The sequence below is a fragment of the Monodon monoceros genome, unplaced genomic scaffold (assembly GCF_005190385.1).
Source record: "Monodon monoceros isolate NGI ecotype Baffin Bay Population unplaced genomic scaffold, NGI_Narwhal_1 Super_Scaffold_22, whole genome shotgun sequence".
NCBI lineage: Eukaryota > Metazoa > Chordata > Mammalia > Artiodactyla > Monodontidae > Monodon > Monodon monoceros.
Window position 1 is genome coordinate 39,359,543 of NW_021703779.1, and position 23,150 is coordinate 39,382,692.

Sequence of the window (23,150 nt, forward strand, 5' to 3'; positions counted from 1 at the left end):
TGTAGCAGATTGGCAAAAGTTTAACATGTCTGAAAATCTGAAGACACTAAGCAATGGTGAGGATCTGGAGCCTATAAGATTCTTCAGATGAGTGATCTGGAGAGCAGGTTGACCATACTGATTATGTGTCTACCCAGCAACCCAAGATTCCACATGTCAATATCCACCCTGGAGCAACTCTCCCACATGTGCCCAAGTAAAAGTGTATATGTGTTTATTGTAACACTGCAATTGTAGGAAAAGGTGGAAATAAGTTTCACTTTGACCAATTTAGGGATCAATAAATAACTAGCTGAAGTTAGTCATTTTTCAGTGGATTTATATATGTACAAGAACACTGCACACCCACTTTAGCATACTGATTTTCTTCAGGAATGGAAAGGAGAGGAAGGGAACAGGATAAAGCCTTAGCTAAAGCAGAATCTTATTCTTTTTTATTTTATTTCATTTTATTTTATGAGAATAAAGTCAGCAAGGCCAATGTTAATGTTTGTTTTTTTGTAGTAAAGGGTATATAAGTGTTGATTATTCTCTTCATATGTTTTTAATGTTCTGTAATAAAATATTTTAAAACTGACAAATCTTTATGCTTTTTGATTTACACCATGTCAAATAATAAATGGGACTTTTTTGTCTTGTTTCCCATTAAAATAACTATTTTGGCATAGCATAAATAGGGCCAAAGTCACACGTCAGCTAGAACACTTGAACATTGTTGACTATTCCTTTAAAAATAATTCATTTAGAAAAATAAAGCTACAGGCAATATCTTACTTTATCGTCATCTAAACATTTGCCTTGGCATATATAAGAGCCTAGAGTCTCGTGAATGTGTGATTATAAAACCTGCAGAGTTTCAGGCCTGGATTTAGCATCTAGTTCAACATCCAGACAGGTGAGGAATTTTCCCAACAAACAGACCACAAACAAAAATATGGTTTGGAAAAATCTGGGGTAGAGGGTAGGGTGACATTTGTGGAGGCTTCCACTTTCCTAGGGAAAATCCATTTTCTCATTGCTGTTGCAAGCAGTTCTAAGACAATGCTGTTATTTTAATATTACTTTTGAGCATTGTCTTGCTTTTATGTTAATTTAAGAAATAATTCATTAGAATGGCTAGTACCCACTTGAAGAAAACACCCATGGAGAATACTGGAGCCACAATACCAGGTCTTAAGACGCCTATAGACTGAAGTAGCTGAGAAGACAGACTTCCAATACAATTACTATACTGTACAAATCAGTAACCTCAGGTAGGTTTAATTACGATCCCCGCCCTCCTCCACAGTGGGTGAGATTTCCCGCACTGTCCACAAGCCCCAGCCCCCCACTTGAAAACATGTGACCTAAGCAAATTTCGGCTTTGCAATATCAAGATCAAAAAACAAATGGCTAGGCCATGAAAGCATTATGTAGCATCCTAAGAATATGTCTATTTGCATCAACAGAGTTTCCCCCAAGAGCTCAAACCCCATTACAGACAGTGGAGTTGTTGTAAAACATGAAATACACATAGGATTGGCAAGGAAAGAAATGTATCACGGGTTTTTCCTTCTTCAGAATTAAAGCTCTAAGTGAGACAGGGGGAAGACAAATGCGACTGGAGCTCTGAATTATTCTTTTTTATTTATACACTTCAGCAGTTCATTGTTGCCTTATCTCCTGGAGGTTGAAACTAATGAGAGTCTGAATAATTTCATGTAAGTCAAGAAAATGGAAAATGGATACGTTTGGAACAGTCGTTACATAAAATATGGTTGTTTTTATTGCTTTTAACTTTTGCTCCGTAGACTATCTTGTTAATTCAATAAAAAAATTTATGAAGGTGAATGAGTAATGTTTGTAAGTTTCTTTAAGCTTCTTGGATGAAAGGGGCTATTTAACCAAAGTATACTGTGTTGCATTATTATTTTATTTCATAAGCTCTGCAGCATAAAATGTTGCAAATAAAATCTCTCAAGGTTTTCAGGAAGATGAACATTATCTTCCTAGTCTTGGGAATAGAAGTTCAGGCTTTTGTGAAAGTGGCAACTCCTAGTTTTTGTTGCTGCTCAAGTTTTGTGTGCTCAGAGGCAGATGTTGACAGGTGAAGTTTTGTTGAGGTTGTGTGCATGGAGTGTGTGTGTGTGTACTCAGACGAGAAATGGGTCACACACAGGATGAGTCAGACATTCGATTAGGTGTCAGTTTATGATCAATATTTATTTGGGGCTGCTAGTGTGCACTGTTATTCTGAAATTGGTATATTGTTTTAAAAAATAGACAATTTGGGGGGGGGCTCATTTTCAGGGTCCAGAAATTGATAAGAAAAATTTGTGCCTTGTCATCTTGTGACATCAGTGAAATTTATATGTCATGCTCCAGAATTAAATCACTCAACAAAGATAAATTGAATGCCGTTATGAAATTCTCACATCATAATGGCAAGCTGTGTTCGGTGAATTAGGAAATTTAATACAAGTTGAATACCCTGACTGAGTTCAGGAAGTGAGGAAAGGAGGCAAAGCAGATGGGCATCAAAAGTTATGTGTTCAGAGGCAAAAGTGGAGAAGCCGCCAAAGAATCCGGGCTAAATGGGACAGCAGAGTCATCAGAGGGTGGGACAGTGGGAGCTGAGGTTCTGGCTGGAATGCAGTTTTCAGGGAGGGAATGGCAGAGGTGAAATTGGACATTTAGCTTGATAATATATCACATTGAAATAATATCATAAATTGTTCATTTTCTTCCTCAATTATAATTATCATCAATTATTTATTTCCATTAAGCTCTCTCCCTTTTCAGTTTTTGTCCTTAAATCTCTAAATATGAATATGTATGCTGTGTCTCCAAGACACAGTTGGTCTTGCTTTTTCAATAAGCGCAAAAGAACAGGTGGTGACAAGCAATCTTGGTTGATGATGATAATGTTTAAAATATTTTATTTTACATTGAATGTTTTCCTGATTCTTCATCCAACAGGCTTATGACACTGTCAGCAGCCCTGAAACACTTCATATGTTTGTTATATCTCTTTCTAATTCTTTCCATCTTAATAGGCTGAATCGGCTGTCAGCAGTCTTGAATGTCTGATTGAAAACAAAATCAAACAGATATGGAGAAATCAGAACCCTCATACGTTGCTGGTGAGAATGTAAAATGGTGCAGCTGCTATGGAAAATAGTTTGGCGATTCTTCAAAATGTTAGACACAGAGTTACCCTATGACCCAGCAATTCCACTCCTAGCTATAGACCCAAGAAAATGAAAACATACATCCACACAAAAACTTGTACATGCATGTTCATAGCAGCATTACACATAGTAGCCAAAAAAAAAAAAAGCAGAAACAACCCAAATGTCTATGAACTGATGATTATTCAGCCATGTGAAGGAAGAAGTACTGATACATGCTATAACATGGATAGGCCTTGAAAACATGCTACTGAGTGAAAAAAGCCAGTCACAGAGGATCACATATTGTATGATTACACTTGTATGAAATGTCCAGAATAGGCAAATCTATAGAGACAGAAAGTAGAGTAGTGGTTGCCTAGGGCCGGGGGGGAGAGGGGGTTTTGGGAGGAATGGGGGAGGATGACTGCTAAAGGGTTTCTTTTATGGGTAATGAAAATATTCTAAAATTAGATTTTAGTAATGGTTGCACACAGTGAATATACTCAAAACCGTTGACTTGTACACTTTAAATGAGTGAATTGTATATTATACGATTTATATCTCAATAAAGCTGTTTTAAAAATCAAACACAGTAAGATTTTTAAAAAACCTTTTCTTGCTTGGTATTTTGGCTCTTCCTCTTGGTAGTCTCGTCCTCCTGCTGATGGCCATACAATAGCTGCTATTTTATGCCACATAATTTCCTTTATAATTTCCCTGGATCACATATTTTGATTCTAGGCCCTTCTGGAGCATTCTTGGTAACCTATCTCAGGGTTTGACTTCTCTTCTGCATCAAAGGATTAAAAGGAATAGAAGGAAACAACTGCACTTTTATAAACTCTTCTTTATGCTTGGAAATTGAAATTGGTTTCTTACCAAATGTGGTATCAGGGGAATGACATTATTTTTACAATAGAAAACCCAATGCTTCTGATAAAAGCTAAGAGTTTATGCTTTAAATGAGGTAAGACTATAAAATTATATGTGTGTTTTTTGAAACAAGCCCACTAGAATGTACACTTCTAAGAGGATCTAGCGCCTTCCAGCTAGTCTTTTTATGAAGCTTTTTATTAATGCCAAGATTGATGAAATCATTGCTCAAACATTTTTGAAACTCTTATTTTGTTAGGTTTGCCTCCAAATCATGATATGTAATTTTTAAAATATCCTGAATGGCAATACATTTCTGTCATTTAATGGTGATTTCATTTTTGGCAATAGTCAAAAGCCACCAAATGTTTGATAAGTAGGTCAAAAGACCAACCTGAACAATATTTTTTAATGTCAAAAATGAAATATGACTGTAGGATAATGAAACTTTTCTTTCCCCTGTAACTCAAACTAAATCTGAAGGCACTTGAAGAATATGAGTTTCAAAACAATAATTTGAGGGCTTCCATGGTGGAGCAGTGGTTGAGAGTCCGCCTGCCGAGGCAGGGGACACGGGTTCGTGCCCCGGTCTGGGAAGATCCCACATGCCACGGAGCAGCTAGGCCCGTGAGCCATGGCCGCTGAGCCTGCGCGTCCAGAGCCTGTGCTCCGCAACGGGAGAGGCCACAACAGTGAGAGACCCGCGTACCGCAAAAAATAATATTAATAATAATAAATAAATAAAATAATTTGAGTACTGACAGTATTATTGGAATGAGCCTCTGGCTTCTCACCAGATACAATGTCAGGGACTTTACACAGATTATTCCAATAAATCCTTCCAGTAGTTCTGCAGGGTAAAAATTAGCCCCATTTTACTGATAAGGAAACAAGGTCAGGGACTTCCCTGGTGGTGCAGTGGTTAAGAATCCGCCTGCCAATGCAGAGGACACGGGTTCAAGCTCTGGTCCAGGAAGATCCCACATGCCGCGGAGCAGCTAAGCCCGTGCACCACAACTACTGAGCCTGTGCTCCAGAGCCCTTGAGCCACAACTACTGAAGCCCGCACACCTAGAGCCTGTGCTCCGCAACAAGAGAAGCCACTGCAATGAGAAGCTCGTGCACCGCAACAAAGAGTAGCCCCTGCTCCCTGCAACTAGAGAAAGCCCGCGGGCAGCAATGAAGACACAACGCAAACAAAAATAAATAAATGTATTAAAAAAAAAAAGGGAAACAAGGTCAGAGAAGGTAAACAACATGTCCAAATAAACCCAGCTCTCCTGAGGCAGAGCTGGTCCTCAAATCTCCAACCTGCTGATTCTCCATGGGGCCAACTGGATAATAAATGCTCTTGTATTAGTTTTAAAAATTATTCACTTTACCCTCCTACACTGTTGGTGGGAATGTAAGTTGGTGAAGCTGCTATGGAAAACAGTATGGAGGTTCCTCAAAAAACTAAAAATAGTGTTGCCATATGATCCAGCAATCTCACTCCTGGGAATATACCCAGACAAAACTCTAATTCAAAAAGATACACGCACCCCTATGTTCATAGCAGCACTATTTACAATAGCCAAGACATGGAAACCACCTAAATGTCCATCGACCGATGAACGGATAAAGAAGATGTGGTACATATATGCAATGAAATACTACTCAGCCATTATAAAGAACGAAATAATGCCATTTGAAGCAACATGAATACAACTACAGATTATCATACTAAGTGAAGTCAGAACGAGAAAGACAAATACCATATGATATCACTTATATGTGGAATCTAAAATATGACACAAATGAACCTACCTATGAAACAGAAACAGAATCAGGGACATAGAGAAAAAACTGGTGGTTGCCAAGGGCAAGGGGGTGGGAGAGGGATGGAGTGGGAGGTAGGGGATAGCAGATGTAAGTTTTTTTTTGTTTTTGCTTTTTTGCTTGTCACTGTCAGCTTTTTCATGGAAGACTTTAGTAAGGGAGTTTCCAGGGAGAAGAATGAGCTATTCTAAGCAACGACATTTAGGAAGAAAGAGGAGTTCCTGTGGTCGTTGGGCCAGCTAGCTATAGAAACTGGTCCCAAGTAGTCAATGGCTTGGAAATGGGGTAGATGAATCGCGAAATGCCCACATAATACAGTTAGGAAGTATGTGGATAAAAGTTCCTAGAAGCTGAAGTCTTCTTTATGGACAGAATCAACAGAACGGGCGTGGCAGAGTTGGCCACAACGTCCCATCATAGCACATTCTGACATCCAAATTAGACTTATTTATATGTGCCTCCTTGTGATTCCTTCAACTTCGTACTATGCTGATTATCTGTACACAGGGATTCTAAATTGAAACAACCTCACTCACATCACTACTATCACTCAGTTTTTGGAGACCAACAGCTTGGTCCAAATTTTTCAAAAGGCAATAGGCTAAAAGACAAAAAAAAGTCAACTAAGCTATCAGACCTAATCGAGAATGGCTTAATATTATTCATTCTCTTCTTCGAACATTTTACTTAAGTGTTTTGTTAGCGCTACTAGCTCAGGGTTCCCACCACATGCATCAATTTGTTTATAGGCTTCAGATTCAAGCTTTTTAAGAGTATTCCGAGTGTATTCAGAAGAACCTACTTTCTTAAGATAATGTACACAGTATTTTTTAATATCTATGTTTTCGGTTCTCTGGTGCAAGAGATTCTGCACCTGGGTGGTTTCAGGCCTCCACCAGATGGCATGAATAGTAGGGAACGAGAACTTTCCCTCTGTTAGATCTTCACAAAAGCTTTTGTTTTCACTATGTTCTTTGGAGTGTAGATTAGCATAATCATCCCTAATTTGGAAAAAGAGCCCAAGTGTATTCAGTAGTGGCTTTAAATCTTCTTTATAATCAGAGAACAACTGCATGAGACCTACTGCTAATCCAAATAGTCCTCCTGTCTTTTGCAGGACCATTGCTTTATATTCTTCTTCAGTGGGACATGTGTAATTATCCCTCCAGTAGGTATCTAGGCCTTGTCCCTGATGGAGTTCTAAAAGCTGGCGAGTAAAAAGCTTTACTGCATCTGGGTGATCAAGGGTTAAGACTTTCTCTAGGTCAAGAAAATGTACATAGTTGGCAGAATTGATGACAGATGGAATTCCATAGACGCTGTGTGCCACGGGAAAGGCACGTCGGAGTTCTGAGCTGTCTTCGACATCATCAATGAGTAAACTGGCATTATGCAACATTTCTGTCACTTCAATGATAACCTGCAGCTTGTCTTTGGGAAATTTTAGCCAATGATTAATTGTCTGTGAAAGTTTGCTTCTCACTTATTTACCTGGTAACTGAGGTAAGTACTTGTAAGGTTCTAGAAGAATTCTTTGGGCTGTTTCTTGAGTCTTCTCCACTCTTTTTAAATTTCAGAGCTGATGGTTCGAGGATGATATCACAACTTTCATGCTGCGAGTCTGGGAGTAGCAGTCCCCAGCATCAACTTCCCACCTTAGAGTTCAGAACAAGGCTCCCCCGGACTCCTACATGAATCCCTCCCCTCACTTCACCATAGAACTCTCCACCCTGCTCAGCTGCCAGCGACACTGAATTACTCAGTGCAAGAAAATGCGCCATCCCGGTCACACTCCAGATGTAAGATTTTATATATAGGATGGATAAACAACAAGGTCCTACTGTATAGCACAGAGAACTGTATTCGATATCTTATGATAAACCATAATGGAAAAGAATATTTTTAAAAAAGAATGTATATATATGTATAACTGAGTCACTTTGCTATACAGCAGAAATTAACACAACATTGTAAATCAACTATACTTCAATAAAAAATAAAATAAATTCTGGTTTCAATACTTACTAGGTATGTGACCCTGGACAAATCACTTAACCTACCCATGTCATGATCTCTTCATCTATAAAATGGGGATGATGATAATGGCATGTACTGCACAACTATGAAGATTAAATGAGTCAACTTAGAACAATACTTGGCACATAGGTACTACTATAAGTGCTCACTATTTTTATTACTCTTATTAATTCCAGGAATCCATGGCTCCAAAGTCAAATGGTGGTTCAGCTACCCTCGTTGTGGCCTTGCTAAAAGATTTTAAGTATTGTTTTCTTTCTAAGCCAAACCTGCTTTCTAGTGGTTCTAGTGGTATTCATTCAGGCAGTCCACGGGCCGATTACAAGAAGATGTTATTTGCATTTTACCAGATTACAGGAATCAACTCAATTAATAGACCTCATTAATTTCTGACTCTTAATCCATTTACACTAATATGCTTATTCCCTGGATGGACAGTTCCCCTAGCTATATTCATCGTTTTAATTTTATTATAGGTTTTAACATTATCTTCCTAATACCTTTCTTTGGCCCTGCTCCCTTAGACTGTGTTTTCTGATTTCGTAAACCGAAAAGCACAGCGTTGCATGACACGTGGCATGGGCGCCTTCCAAGGAGCTCAGAGAAGAAACATGGCAAACCCTCACAAATCTGGATTCCACTGACTCTGAGCTTGTGATAATTTTGATGCAGGGTAAATGAGAAGTTTTTGGTGTTATTTGAGGAGAAAGGTGTTGCACTCAAATTTTGCCAGGTTGAATTTATTTTCTAGTTCTAGATCTGAAATGAGGAGATAAGAACGGAAGCTTGAAAGAGCAGAAAAGCCCCATTTCCTTGAGGAAGACTTAGCCCAGTTTCCAGCTTGGACATACACACAGCAGGTAGAATTAGGAAATTAAAATTGTAAACCACTCCGAGAGGAAAGCCAAGTGACTAATTTTTTTTTTTTTTTTTTGCGGGCCTCTCACTGTTGTGGTCTCTCCCGTTGCGGAGCACAGGCTCCGGATGTGCAGGCTCAGCGGCCATGGCTCACGGGCCCAGCAGCTCCGCGGCATGTGGGATCTTCCCGGACCGGGGCACGAACCCGTGTCCCCTGCATCGGCAGGCGGACTCTCAACCACTGCGCCACCAGGGAAGCCCACAAGTGACTAATTTTTTAAAAGATATTTCTCATATTTTAATATAATGATACAACTTAGCATAGAAGGATAGATAGTTATTATGTCCTTACTGTATATTTTTTTTTAATTATTTATTTTTTGAAGTATAGTTGATTTACAATGTGTTAATTACTGCTGTACAGCAAAGTGATTCAGTTATACATATATGTACACATTCTTTTTTTAATATCCTTCTCCATTATGGTTTGTCACAGGATACTGAATTTACTTCCCTGTGCTATACACTAGGACCTTGTTGTTTATCCATCCTATATATAAAAGCTTACATTTTCTAGCCCCAACTTCTCACTCCATCCCCCCCCCAGTCCCCTGCCCCTTGGCAACCACCAGTCTGTTCTGTCCGTGAATCTGTTTCTGCTTCAGAGATAGGTTCATTTTTGCCATATTTTATATTCCACATATAAGTGATATCATATGGTGTCTGTCTTTCTCTTTCTGACATACTTCACTTAGTATGATAATCTCTAGTTGAATCCATGTGAAACCAAGATTTAAATGTGTTCTAAACCCTTAAACTACACGGCCTCTCTTCATCTATGCTGCCTCTGTTGTGAAGCAGGCTGGCAAAGAAGACAGGGCTGGCAGCAAAGGACAGTCTCTTTTCCATGGGTCAGAAAGATTTTGCCTGATGCTATATTCATAAACTTAACTGGAAAAAAAAAAAGGATGAATCTTCAAACACAAATGGTTGGAAGAATTTGCCTTCTAATGAGAAAAAAAACAAAGTCTTTCTCCCCTTGCTAATTGACTCCCTCGTGGAGGACTGCATTATTCCATCACGTCCTCCCTCCCAGTATCCATATCCCTTGCCATGTAACTTTGCAGTTCTTCTCACTAGGGATGGCGTCTACTTCTCCTTTCCTTGACCTTAGCCTCAGCCATGTGATTCACTTTGGCCAAAGGGATATTAGCAAAAGTGATACAAGCAGGGGCTTGAAATGTACTTGCACAGCTGGGCTGCTTTCCTTTTCTTGGTCATCTCCATGAGGATAACATACTCTGGGGAGCCGGCTGGTCCAAGAAGGAGAGGCAGGCAGAGCAGACCTTTGAGCCAACCCCTGCTGAGCCCAGCCTGCAGATGTGTGAGTGAAAATAGACGATTGTTGTTTTAAGGCACTGGATTTTGAGGTGGTTTGTTTTACAGTAAGATTGTGACAATAACTGATGGATAACCCACTCATTTGCTTTTTTATTTTAGGTACCAATTCCTCCCACCCATGAAACACACTCAGACACACTCACCTATATTTAATTATAGCAAATACAACCATCTTTTCCTCTTCCATCCCCTTTCTCCTTAATATGGCTTTATACCACCACACTCATCTTTTTTTTTCCTCCTTAGTACTTCTGACACACTTCTGCCTGATCCACCACCACCTCTGTGATGGGATTGGTGGCACCGTGACCCTGGAAGTAACACAACTGGTCACCGTTCCTCTCTACCCTTATGTATGCTGCCGTCTTACTGGTAAAATAATTCAAACAAGTATCTCCAGAAGGAAAATACAGAGGCCAGTTTTCAAAAGCCAACTACTCACTGATTCTCTTAGTCTAGTTTATGAAGTGATTCTAAGGGACCGTACAAAATTTCCAACCAGTCTGAACTTAATCAATCACCACCTGTCCCTTTTCAATAAATGTGCCTATAGCAGTCATGGACATTTTGGTGGAAACTTCAGTCACTCTTCTAAAAGGATATCGTGCTTAAGTTACTCTTCCAAAAGTATTTATATTCAATTTATGTTTAAATAATTTCAAACACACTCAGAAAAGTTGCAAGAATAATACAAGGAAATCCCAAACAACCTTCACCCACTTTCGGCAATTAACATTTTGCCACATTTGCTTTATCATTGTCTTTTTCTTTCTCTATTTTTTCCTGACCCTTTTGAGAGTAAATTGCAGATATCACGTCCCCTTGCCCCTAAATTCTTCAGTGTGCATTTCCTAACAGCAAGGACATTCTTTTGCATGATCACAGCTAAAACTTAACCTTGATTTCATGCTCTAATCTGATATACAATCTGTATTTGAATTTTGCCAATTTTCCCAATGATATCCTTTATGGCATATTTTCCCCTTCTTTGGATTCCCTGAATCCAATTCAGGATCATAGATGGCAATTAATTGTCACATCTCATCTCTTTAGCCTCTTTTTTTTTTTTTAATGTTTTTAGTTCTTTTATTTATTTATTTTATTTATTTTTGGCTGTGTTGGATCTTCGGTGCTGTGCGCGGGCTTTCTCTAGTTGTGGGCGAGCAGGGGCCACTCTTCATTGTGCAGGGCACAATGGATTCTCTTGTTGCGGAGCGTGGGCTCTAGAGCGCAGGCTCAGTAGTTGTGGCTCATGGGCCTAGTTGCTCCGCGGCATGTGAGATCTTCCCGGACCAGGGCTCGAACCTGTGTCCCCTGCATTGGTAGGCAGATTCTTAACCACTGTGCCACCAGGGAAGCCCTCTTTAGTCTTTTTTAATCTAGAACAGCTCCTTAGCCCCTCCTTGGCTTTCATAAGCTCGGCATTTTGGAGTAGTTCGGGCCAGTTATTTCCTAAAATGTCTTTTAATTTAGTATAATCTGAGGTTTTCTCATGGTTAGATTGGGGTTATGCATCTCTAGCAGGAATACTACATAGGTTGCATTCACATCTTAAATTCTATTTCTAATTGTGACGAAAACAATATGTAATATAATTTAAAGACTCTAGCAGGTGAAGAATTATTACTGAGAGAGGTAGAAGTTGGCCATTCTCCCTCTATTTTAAGCCAGTATTATTCCTCTGTGGTATATTCATTGTGCTCTAGAAGAATAGTGCACTTTAACAAGAGCATACTGTAATTACTGTCCTGCAGTAATTACAGAAAGATTTTGGCTCTGTAAAAACTTTCTAAATGTTAGGGCCACAGGATGATGTTTTCAATTTTGTGAACTCCCTAACTCTGAACACCTCTGCTGAGGAAGGCAGGGATCCATGGTCATTTAGGCATCAGACCAGGATAGTACTAGACGACCACTAAGGTGCTTTCTGACCCTGACATGTGTCCAGGAAAGCTAAGGTCTGCATTCACTCTAACTTTCTAATTGCAGGCAAGGATATCACTCTTTGAATTAACAGGAAATTTTTTAGTATATTAAGAGTCTACATATCATATGAAAAGATGCTCAATTTTCTAAAAAATTTTAAAATGCAAATTAAAACTGTGCTAAGATGCTATCTTTTACCTATGAGATTAGCAAAAATCTAAAAATTTAATAACACCCTGTGTTGGTGAGGACATGGAAAAATAAACACACTCATGTATTACTGGTGAAAACACAAATTGGTATATAACCTCTCTGGAAGGTAATTTAGTAATGGCTATCAAAATTGTAAATTTATTTGCCCTTTAATGAGCAACTAAGTTTGGGGGAATTTATTCTACAGCAATACTTGCACACACGGAAGATGATATAAGTACAAGATTACTCTCAACGAAGCTCCATTTGTAATTGCAAAAGATTAAAAACAATGCAAACGTCCATCAGTAGGGAACTACTTAAATAAATGTTTATTTACTCATCCAATGGAATACCATACAGATGTCCAAAAAAGGGTGGTAGGGGGAAAGCTCGTTAGGTACTGATTTAGAAAGAGCTCTACATAGCAACACTATTAATAGCCAAGACCTGGAAACAACCTAAATGTCCATCGACAGATGAATGGATAAAGAAGATGTGGTATATAATATATATAATGGAATATTACTCAGCCATAAAAAAGAATGAAATAAGGCCATTTGCAGCAACATGGATGGACCTAGAGATCATCATACTAAGTGAAGTAAGTCAGACAGAGAAAGACAAATACCATATGATATCACTTATATGTGGAATCTAAAATATGACACAAATGAACATATCTACAAAACAGAAACAGACTCAGACATAGAGAACAGACTTGTGGTTGCCAAGGGGGAGGGGATGAGGGAGGGTGGGATTGGGAGTTAGGGATTAGCAGATGCAAACTATTATATATAGAATGGATAAACAACAAGGTCCCCCTGTATAGCACAGGGAACTATATTCAACATCCTGTAATACACCATAATGGAAAAGAATATGAAAAAGAATGTATATATATGTATAAATGAATCACTTTGTTGTACAGTAGAAATTAACACAACATTGTAAATCAACTATACTTCAATTAAAAAAAGAAAGAGCTCTAAAATATATTAAGTGAAAAAATACAAGTTTTTATATGTAGCACCATTTTTATACTATTCTATCTTTGGTATAAAAGGGAGGGGACTAAAAGTCGATATGTATATTTGCTTGTATGTCCACATATAAACTAAGAACCTTAGTGAGGGGAGTTCTTGGCAGATGGTGGTCAAGGATTAGCAAGAGGCTTTCACTGTCTATCCTTTGTACTTTCAGGTTTTTGAAACACACAATGCATTACCTATCCAAAAGCTAAATTTAAAAAGAAATAAACAGAATGAACAGAAAATGGTAAAATAAAAACAAACAAAAAAGAATCTATGTTTCCCTTCCTGCTAACCTGGAGTTATGAGCGCCAGAGGCAACTTTCTAGCATTTAGGACTTTTTCTCTGTTAAATATGATAATGTGAGCCCCAGGTATAAAAGGCATTCTCAGCAGTGTGTGTATGTGTGTGTGTGTGTGTGTGTGTGAGAGAGAGAGAGAGAGAGAGAGAGAGAGAGAGAAAGAGAGAGAGGGAAAAACCCAATTCATTTATATAAGCATGGTGTAATCACCCCTGTTGGCGCTCTATGCAAATCCCCTTGGGATCCCTTTTATATTTTGAGAGCTCTCACCATTCCCAACTTCTGTGTGCTCTGCTTATAATGGCCGGCACCTGTGACACTCTTTGGAGACCTGCCCTTGGGCTGGTCCAGCTACTTTGCTCTATAGAGCAGAGAGCAAGAAACGCCTGGAAATTTACTTCCCCCGGGGCACACTTAACCAATGATTTATCAGTGCAGGAGTATGAAATCCTAGCTCCTTGCCTCTGATCTGAACAAACTTGGAGGTATAATCTGTGTTCTAGAGCTCCTCACAATATCGGGCTGTGGCTGGGACTTTGCTTGAAACTGCACATTTCCTTGCTTGAAACTGCACATTTCCTTGGCTTCTTTCCCTTCCAGGCTCTACTTCTCCCACACCCTTACTGGTTTCTCCTAGGAATACTTTTTTCATAAGTCATTTGTATGTGAACCCATGTCTCAGGATGCCTTTCTGAAGAACATGACCAAAGACATATGATTTATTTGATTTGGAGTGGCTGTAACATGACACGAAAATTTGATTTTTCCCAACAAATAGATTTGAGAAATTGGAGTACCATTATTATAAATTCCAATCCCACATTTGATACATTGAAAATACTCCAGATGATACCTCATTATGCAATTATTTTATGACATATAATAATTTAAATAACTTGCTTCTATGAGCAAATGGGTTTTACCACACACCTAATCATATTACCAATTTAGTTAATGCAGAAGCCCTGCCCTTAGGGTCTAGTATTTTAAAAGACTGTAAATGGAATTTACAATGTTTCAGGTAGACCAACATGGAGGTAACAAAAGAAACAATTTCCTACATCATCTTGGGTTATCTGCTAACCTCCTGAAGCATGAGATCTTATTACTCCCATCATTATTTTTGCCTGCCTACCTAAGGATGTCATGAAAGCTCAAAGTAGAACACAGCTAATTTAACAACTGCATATTTGCATTTCTCCCTGTAAAAGCTTGTTTTCTCAAATATAACACATCTTTTCCCTTACAAAAGAACCAGTTTCCTGGACAACATTTTCTATTTCTCCCTTCCCCATAAACACCACCTTGGTATCTGGAATTTTCCTACATGTAAGGGCTTTGGTCAAATGTTTGGCTGTTTTAAGAAGCATCCGCAGTACAGCAAATGACAGAGAGAACATCCCGGTCCTTTACAGGCTTCCAGTCTGAAACAAGAAGGATTAACATCTAGATGAGAGGCCAGCAAACTACAGACTCCAGGCCAAACCTAGTCTACTGCCTGTTTTTGTATCACCCCATGAGCTCAGAATAATTTTTACATTTTTAAATCATTGAAAAAAATTCAAAAGAAGAATATCATTTTATGACAAAAACTATGTGAAATTCAGATTTCAGTGTCCATAAATAAAGTTTTGTTGGAACACTGCATCACTCACTCATTTTGCATATTGTCTATGGCTACTTTCAGTTGAGTAGTTGCAACAGAGACGGTGTGGCCCTCTGTGGTCGGGAAAACAGTGCCTTATCCCTGGAACCTGTGAATCTGTGAACTTACATGGCAAAGGAACTTTGCAGATGTGACTAAGGTTACAGATTTTTTTTTTTTAATTGAAGTGTAGTTGATGTACCATATTATATAATTTACAGGTGTGCAATACAGTGATTCACAATTTTTAAAGCTTAGACTCCATTTATAGTTATTACAAAATGTTGGCTATATTCCCCGTGTCGTAAAATACATCCTTGCAGCTTGTTTTATACCTAGTAGTTTGTACCTTTTAATCCCCTACCCCTATATTGCCCCTCCCTCCTTCCCTCTCCCCACTGGTAACCACTAGTTTGTTCTCTATATCTGTGAGTCTGCTTCTTTGTTGTTATATTCACTAGTTTGTTGTATTTTTTAGATTCCATGTATAAATGATATCCTACAGTATTTGTCTACCTCTGTCTGGCTTCTGCTAAGTGAAATAAAGTTACAGGCCTTGAGATGAGGAGATTGTCCTAGATTATCTAGGTAGGTCCAATCTAATCATGAACTCTTAAAAGCAGAGAATTTTCTCCAGTTGGAGTCAGAGAGATGTGACAGGAGGGAAAGTCAGAGAGATTCAAAGTATGTGAAGGATCTGGTGTGCTGTTGCTGGTTTGAAGATAGAGGGGACAACGTAACAAGGACTGTAGGCTGTGTTAAGGAGCTGAGAGAAGCTGACAGCCAGCAAGGAAGTGGGGGCATCTAGCCATGTTGGACTGGATTCTGCCAGCCACCTGAATGAACTGAAAAGCAGATTCTGCCCTCAGAGCCTCCAGGAACACGGCCTAGCCACCACCTTGACTTCTGTCTTTTGAGATGCTAATGTGCTGAGTTCCACAGTGCTGGTCTTTTAACCAAAGAGCTAAGAGGTTATAAATGAGTATTAACTTTAAGCTGCCAAATTTTGATAAAGTAACCGGATTAAGCCCCAGATGGAGTCACTCATGCTAAGCCCCATGTCAGCAAACCAAACTAACTTAACTAAGTTTCTGTGCTCGGATCTTCTGGAAAAGGAAAGCCTAAGTCAGCCAATCAGCGCTCGCCTGCTCTGCACAAGATACCTGACCTGGTCCAACACTTCCCTTTTCACCATATAACCAATCAGCAAATGCCTAGTATGACTTCCATGTCCCTGCTCACTTTGGTCCATAAAAATCTCTCACCTTGTACAGTACTTTGGAGCTCCTCTCTATCTGCTAAAGTGGATGCTGCCTAATTCATGAATCACTGAACAAAAGCCTTCTAGATCAGTACATTGTGGAAAATTTTAACAGTTTGTAGTAACTTGTTTCAGCAGGAATAGGAAACGAATACTTCCTCAAACCCTAAAATATTTGCTATCTGGCCTTTTCCAGATAAATTTTGCCAAACATTGATCTGAATCCTTATTCCCCAAATTGTGGGTGCTCAGACCAGCAGCATTGGTATCACTCTAGAGCTTGCTAGAACTGCAGAATCTCTTAATTAACCAGATGGAAGGGAATCTTTCACAACGTATATCAAATTACCAGAATGTGCACTTTACATATCTTACAATTTTATATGTCAATTATCCTCTATAAACCTGAAATTAAACAAATAAAAGTTAAAAAAATAAAAAACCTCAGTACCCATATGATCAAGATCCTTAGGGGATTCTTTTGCACATTAAAATCTGAGAAGCACTCATCTAGAGTTCATTTTGCTGTTGTCTTAGCTGTTACCAAGATGATCTTAGCTGCCTTTGTCAGGATAGAGAGTTGAGCAGAGATGTACACAGAAATAACGTTAAAGAAAAGCTGGAAGTTGGACTCGGCTGGTTACTTCATAATTATCACAGTCACCAGCATCCACATCTTCATCCTCGGCATTATCATAACCACATTCATCATCATGCCAAAGCAGCATCAAGAACCCGCTTCTGGCACCTGCACTGCAATCATTGCCTATTTTACTTGACTCTTTCAACTCCCCAGAAAGCCACTTTATTAGTTCCTTAGGGCTCCTGTAACAAAGCACCACAACTAGATAGCTTCAAATAACAGAAATTTATTCTCTAACAGGTCTGTAAGCCAGAAGTCAGAAATCATCATGTTGGCAGTGTTGGTTCCTCCTGGAGACTCTAAGGAAGAATCTGTCCCATGCCTATCTCCTAGTTTCTGGGGGTTGCTGGCAATCCTTGGCTTTCCTTTACTAATACATGCATCACTCTAATCCCTGCCCCCACCTTCATATCATCTTCTCCTCTGGGTCTCCAATCTCCCTCTGCCTGTCTCTTATAAGAACACCCGTTATTGGATGTAGGGGCCACTCTAAATCCAGAATACTATCATCTCAAGATCCTTAACTTAATTACATCTGCAAAGACCCTTTTTCTAAATAAAGTCACATTCACAGGTTCTTGGGGGGTGGAGTGAGGGTTTTTGGATGTGGACATATCTTTTCAGAGGCCACCATTCAACCCGCTAAAACCACCATTTAAGGACCATAAGTTGGCTAATCAAAGCTAAGGTGACTCACTGCAGTGAGGACAAACCCATCCTTACTGAGTCTTAATGAGTGTCTCAAAAGGGGGAAATGAGCAGAGGTTAGTTATAGGGTTTTAAGGTGTGGAGTGGGTGATTTTAAGAGGAGTCTTGCAAGGTGGAGTATCGATTGGGATTGGGCAGAGTTTTATGACATAATAAATTTGGATTGGAGAACACAGTGAGGAGAGCCTTGATGGTCAAGCTTGTCACTTAATGACCTAAGTTTCCACAAAGGTAAACTTCTTCTGGGCCTTAGGCTCCGTCTTCTATACAATGAAAGCCTTGCTGGAAAGTATGCCGCTGAAGCCTTTGCAGTCATTTATACCTCAACAGGGATGAGTTTGTCTGATAGCTTTCAGAGAGTTCAATTCGATAGAGTAAAATGAACTTCAACCATGATCCAGGCTAAAGGAGAAGGAAACCTTACAGATAGCCAGATCCTTTATTTGGTTATCCAGCTAGGCTACGTCTTTCCCTGCAGTAAAGCAAAATTCCAGTCTCTCAGTATTCAGCTGGTACTGCTCGTATATTAGATGTAACTGAGAAAAAATGTGTATGTTCTATGCAGTTATGTATAGGTACCACTTTAAAAATAGAATATTAACCTTGTTTACTTAGTTATCATCCATTTTCTTCTACTGGAACATATTCTTTCTTCATAAGGGACTTTGGTCTTGTTCATCATTCCAACCCTAGAACTCTTTCCTGGCACAAATGAAGCGCTTGATAAGTATTTGTAGGATAGATGAAAATAGACTATAGCTATTTGGATAAATACATTAAAATACTATAGGATATATATGGACAAAGGAGTCAGGCAGAAAATGTCTCTTGCTTGCTTATATCTTGAAGGTCAAATAAATCCATTTCTAGTTAAGATACATTCAAATCCCACTGATTATGATAGTAGGGGTGTTTTGGAAGAGAAAGGTGGTAATAGAAGTTTGAAATAGAAATATGCAATTTGGTTCCTATTATATTTTTAGAAGATTTAAGGTAGGGTGAACTATAACTGCATCTAAACTGCAGGATGAAGATAAACCTCTGAAACCAAATCAGAACATATAGAATCCAAACCGTTTTTCATTACAAAAATGGAAGTCAGTTTGTAGGATCCTCTTTAAAGCAGCTAGTATGTATTAAAGCAGAGGAAATTATTATAATGATTGATTTTAATTTAGTACAAGTCTGTCTTTAATAAATGAAATTTTCTCTCTCTTAAAAGAAATCTAAAATATCTTGGAGAGGTTGTCAAGAGACGAGAGAGCTAGGCTTTGCCGGAAAAAAAGAGAATGATGTTCTTATGGGGAATTCTGAAGAGTATTAAAATTGACTAATTCATTAGAAGAGACTTTTGTGAGCTTATTACAAGTTCTTCATTATTGCAGTTCTTCCAAAAGGGCTTAAAAGGCTTTTTAATGCAAAATGAACAGTACATCTTGCTTTGATGTTTCCTAAATATCTGACTTTTAAAAAATAGAATAAGTAGATATAAAAGCCATACATATTCTCAGTTTCCCCAATGATTTTAAATATTATTTTCTATGATTCAGATAGTTCAGCAATTTGTTCATTGCTATTTCACTTTGTTCCATAAGATCTTTGTCGCATACACAAAATATTTGTATTAGTCTGTGCAAACATGCTTTGTTAACTTCTTTTTTTCTGCAGCTTTGAGATATAATTGACATACAGCACTGTATTTTAACATATACAGCCTAATAATTTTGTTTACATACATCATGAAGTGATTATCACAAGTTTAGTGAATATCCATCATCTCATATAGGTACAAAAATTAAAGAAATAGAAAAAATATTTTTTTCTTTCTTGTGATGAGAATTCAGGATTTCCTCTCTTAACAACTTCCATGTATAACATACAACAGTGTTAATTATACTTATCATGTTGTACATTACATCCCTAGCAGTTAGTTATCTTATAATTGGTAGCTTGTACATTTTGACTATCTTCATCCAATTCCCATCTTCCCCCTCCCCGCTTTTAACATACTCCAAGTTTACAATGCAATTCAATCCGTCTCTGATATATTAGCACCATCACAATTGCCTCATTCTTTGACAGGACCATGGTTCATTGCAAAATTATGTAAATGCAAGAAAAGGATCTTCTTTTTCCTCACTGCTTAGTTGCTGTTGGGTCAACTCCCCAGGGATCTGATGCACTGAAGGCTATCTGAAAACCTGCTTTGAAAAGATACTCAGCATCGCTAATTATTAGAGAAATGCAAATCAAAACTACAATGAGGTATCACCAGTCAGAATAGCCATCATCAAAAAGTCTACAAATAATAAATGCTGGAGAGGGTGTGGAGAAAATGGAACCCTTCTACACTGTTGGTGGGAATGTAAATTGGTACAGCCACTATGGAGAACAGTATGGAGTCTCCTTAAAAAGCTAAAAGTATAGCTACCATATGATCAAGCAATCCCACTCCTGGACATATATCCAGAAAAGTTAAAAACTCTAATTTGAAAAAATACATGAACCCCAACGTTCATAGCAGCACTATTCACAATAGCCAAGACATGGAAGCAGCATAAATGTCCATCAACAGATGAATGGATAAAGAAGATGTGATATATATATATATATATATATATATATATATATATATATACACAATGGAATATTATTCAGCCATAAAAAAGAATGAAATAATACCATTTGCAGCAATATGGATGGACCTAGAGATTATCATACGAAGTAAAGTAAGGCAGACAGAGAAAGACAAATATCATATGATATAATTTACATGTGGAATTTGAAAAGAATGATACAAATGAACTTATTTACAAACAGAAACAGACTCACAGACTTCGAAAACAAATTTATGGTTACCAAAGGGGAAAGGGGGGCGGGGAGGGATAAATTAGGAATTTGGGAGTAACATATACACACCACTATATATAAAATAGATAAACAACAAGGACCTACTGTATAGCACAGGAAACTATACTCAATATTTAGTAATAACCTATATGGGAAAAGAATCTGTAAAAGAATATATATATATATATATATATATATATATATAATATATATAAAACTGAATCACTTTGCTCTACACCTGAAACCAACACAGCATTGTAAATCAACTATACTTCAACAAAAAATAATTTTTTTAAGAAAGAGGTACCTTAAAAAAAAAGAAAAACTGTCTTACATGCAAACCTTGCATCTTCTCTTAAAAAGGTTTTGATTTATATGCCCCCAAATGATTTACATCCTCCATGTAGTCACTGTTCAGAAAAAGTATACAAAATTTACAGACAAGACAAAAGGGTAAGTGTCACATCCTTTCAATAGATTATGGAGAAGAAGACTCACCAAAGGATTATCTATGGAAATGTACTTCATTTGCTCACTCTATCATTGATTGAAAGTCAAAGACTTCATGAAGTTACATAAAAACTTAAAGAATTTTGTCCAGGAGAGATGCAAATGATCTCTATCTAGTGGAAAAATAACTCCAAAGATTATAGGTTCTTTGCCCTGAAGGAAAGGTTTGTATCAAATGCAGCCATTTTATCCTAACATTCCTTAAGTTACCTATATATACTGAGCTCTTCACATGCTCTTCAAACCAGTCTTAATATCCTACTGGTTCCTGCATTAATTAAGTTGAATAAAATGTTTGGCATATGTTTCTTTTATATATGCATAAGAGTCAGGATTTGACCTTTTTTGAAAATTATACCTTAGTGCCACTTAACACCTCACACCTCTACCTATAGGCAAGTAGGTTCTGGACTACTCCTGTAGGAAAGAAAGCAGATCACAGAGAACTTCAATATGAAAAACAAAATGAAATATTACTGAGGTAATGAAAAATTACTGAGGTAAGGAAAAAATACCTTCAATCTTTGAAGAGAAAAAAAAAATCACCATAGAAACCAATGTGGTAATGACTTTTATTCAGCCCTTATTCTGTTCCTTTTGTTGATAAAATGGAAGCCTTGGGTTCAAGCAGTAGGACAGGACAAGGGGATGCATTACTTGTAAATTAGAGGTATTTGATTCTCAGACTCGCCTACAGATCTTTTCTCTTCTCATTGAAATCCCTGGGATCCTTTAGCTAATATACTGAGAGCATTTCATTTCCTTTTTACTTGTTTAAAAAAAAATAGGTTATCATTCAATTTCCTGAGGTACAACGCTTATCTCCTTGCCTATCCCCATTTTCAAAGGTCACTTGAGTCATATTTCAGGTTCGAGTAGCATTTGGTTATTACCCATCAGTGTCAGTCAAGTGGGGATAAGCCATGTCCCCTCCCCTCAAGGAAATCACAGTCTCAGGGAGAGAGGGCAAAGGAGAAGAGTGGATGCAGGTCAGTGGAGGACAGAATGATAGTCTGGAAGGATCTGCTAAGATTTGGCTATGACTAAGAGTGAGAAAAGAGTTAACCTCTTTTCTTAAGGGGTTCCACCTTAAGGAGTGTTCCACCTTAAGGCATAAAGACAGTGGGCTGAAGTCCAGATGCACTTTCAAGTCTAAGGAAAGAGTCAGGGACCTATGGATTAGTATCCTAACTTTTCAAACTAGGCAAGAGCCCTTAAGCCTTACACCATTTATTCATTTAGCAAACATTTTCTGGGAGGACCAAATTTGTGTTATTTTTAATTCTTTCATTTAGTGAGGAGTAATGACACACTTTTTTTTTTTTTAAATAACACACTCTTAAATGAAGCAGTCTTATGTGCTAAACTTTGGCCTTGAACCAAGCCCCAGGGGACCTACCAGTGGGACAGCAGCTTTGGAGAGGAGACAAAAGCCAAGCCTCTCACGTGAAAGGAATAGAAAGCCTGGGATTCAGTCTGGGGCAAGAAATGAGAAACGTCCCTTTGGGACACAAATAATGTGAGCCCATGTATCAATGTTACATCCCCTCGCTTGCCTCTGCCATATACGCCCTTAGGCTGCCCATGAGTGACTTCCTCCTGCTATTGCCTTGACGTTAATTTTAAGGAAACTGTTCATTTGTTCTGATGTAAAAGTATACCAGCTAGGAAATAAAGAAAAACACAAAATAGCAATCACTCCATAATACCACTCACAGAGGTAACACTTAGTATCTTGGTATAGGTCCTCCTTCTGTGCGTATTTTTTACGTACCTGCATTAGTCTGCCACAGCTACCGTAACAAAATATCACAAACTGGATCACTTGGGCAAAAGAAATTATTCCTTCGCAGGTCTGGAGGCTAGAAGTCCAAAATCAAGGTGCCGAAGGAGTTGGTTCCTTCTAAGGGCTGTGAGGGAAGGATCTGTTTCAGGCTTCTCTC

General features: G+C 38.3%; 1 protein-coding gene across 1 annotated transcript; it reads right to left on the minus strand.

Moving 5' to 3' along the window:
- Positions 1 to 6,501: 6,501 nt before the first annotated feature.
- On the minus strand, positions 6,502 to 7,398 carry LOC114905557 (geranylgeranyl pyrophosphate synthase-like). The gene has a single exon (XM_029239859.1). It carries the CDS (start codon positions 7,240 to 7,242, stop codon positions 6,502 to 6,504), a length of 741 nt encoding a protein of 246 aa, XP_029095692.1. The 5' UTR covers positions 7,243 to 7,398.
- Positions 7,399 to 23,150: the final 15,752 nt, after the last annotated feature.

Coding starts and splice junctions, on each gene's coding strand:
- LOC114905557 (XM_029239859.1), bottom strand. CDS start 7,242: ATGTTGCATAATGCCAGTTTACTCATTGATGATGTCGAAGACAGCTCA.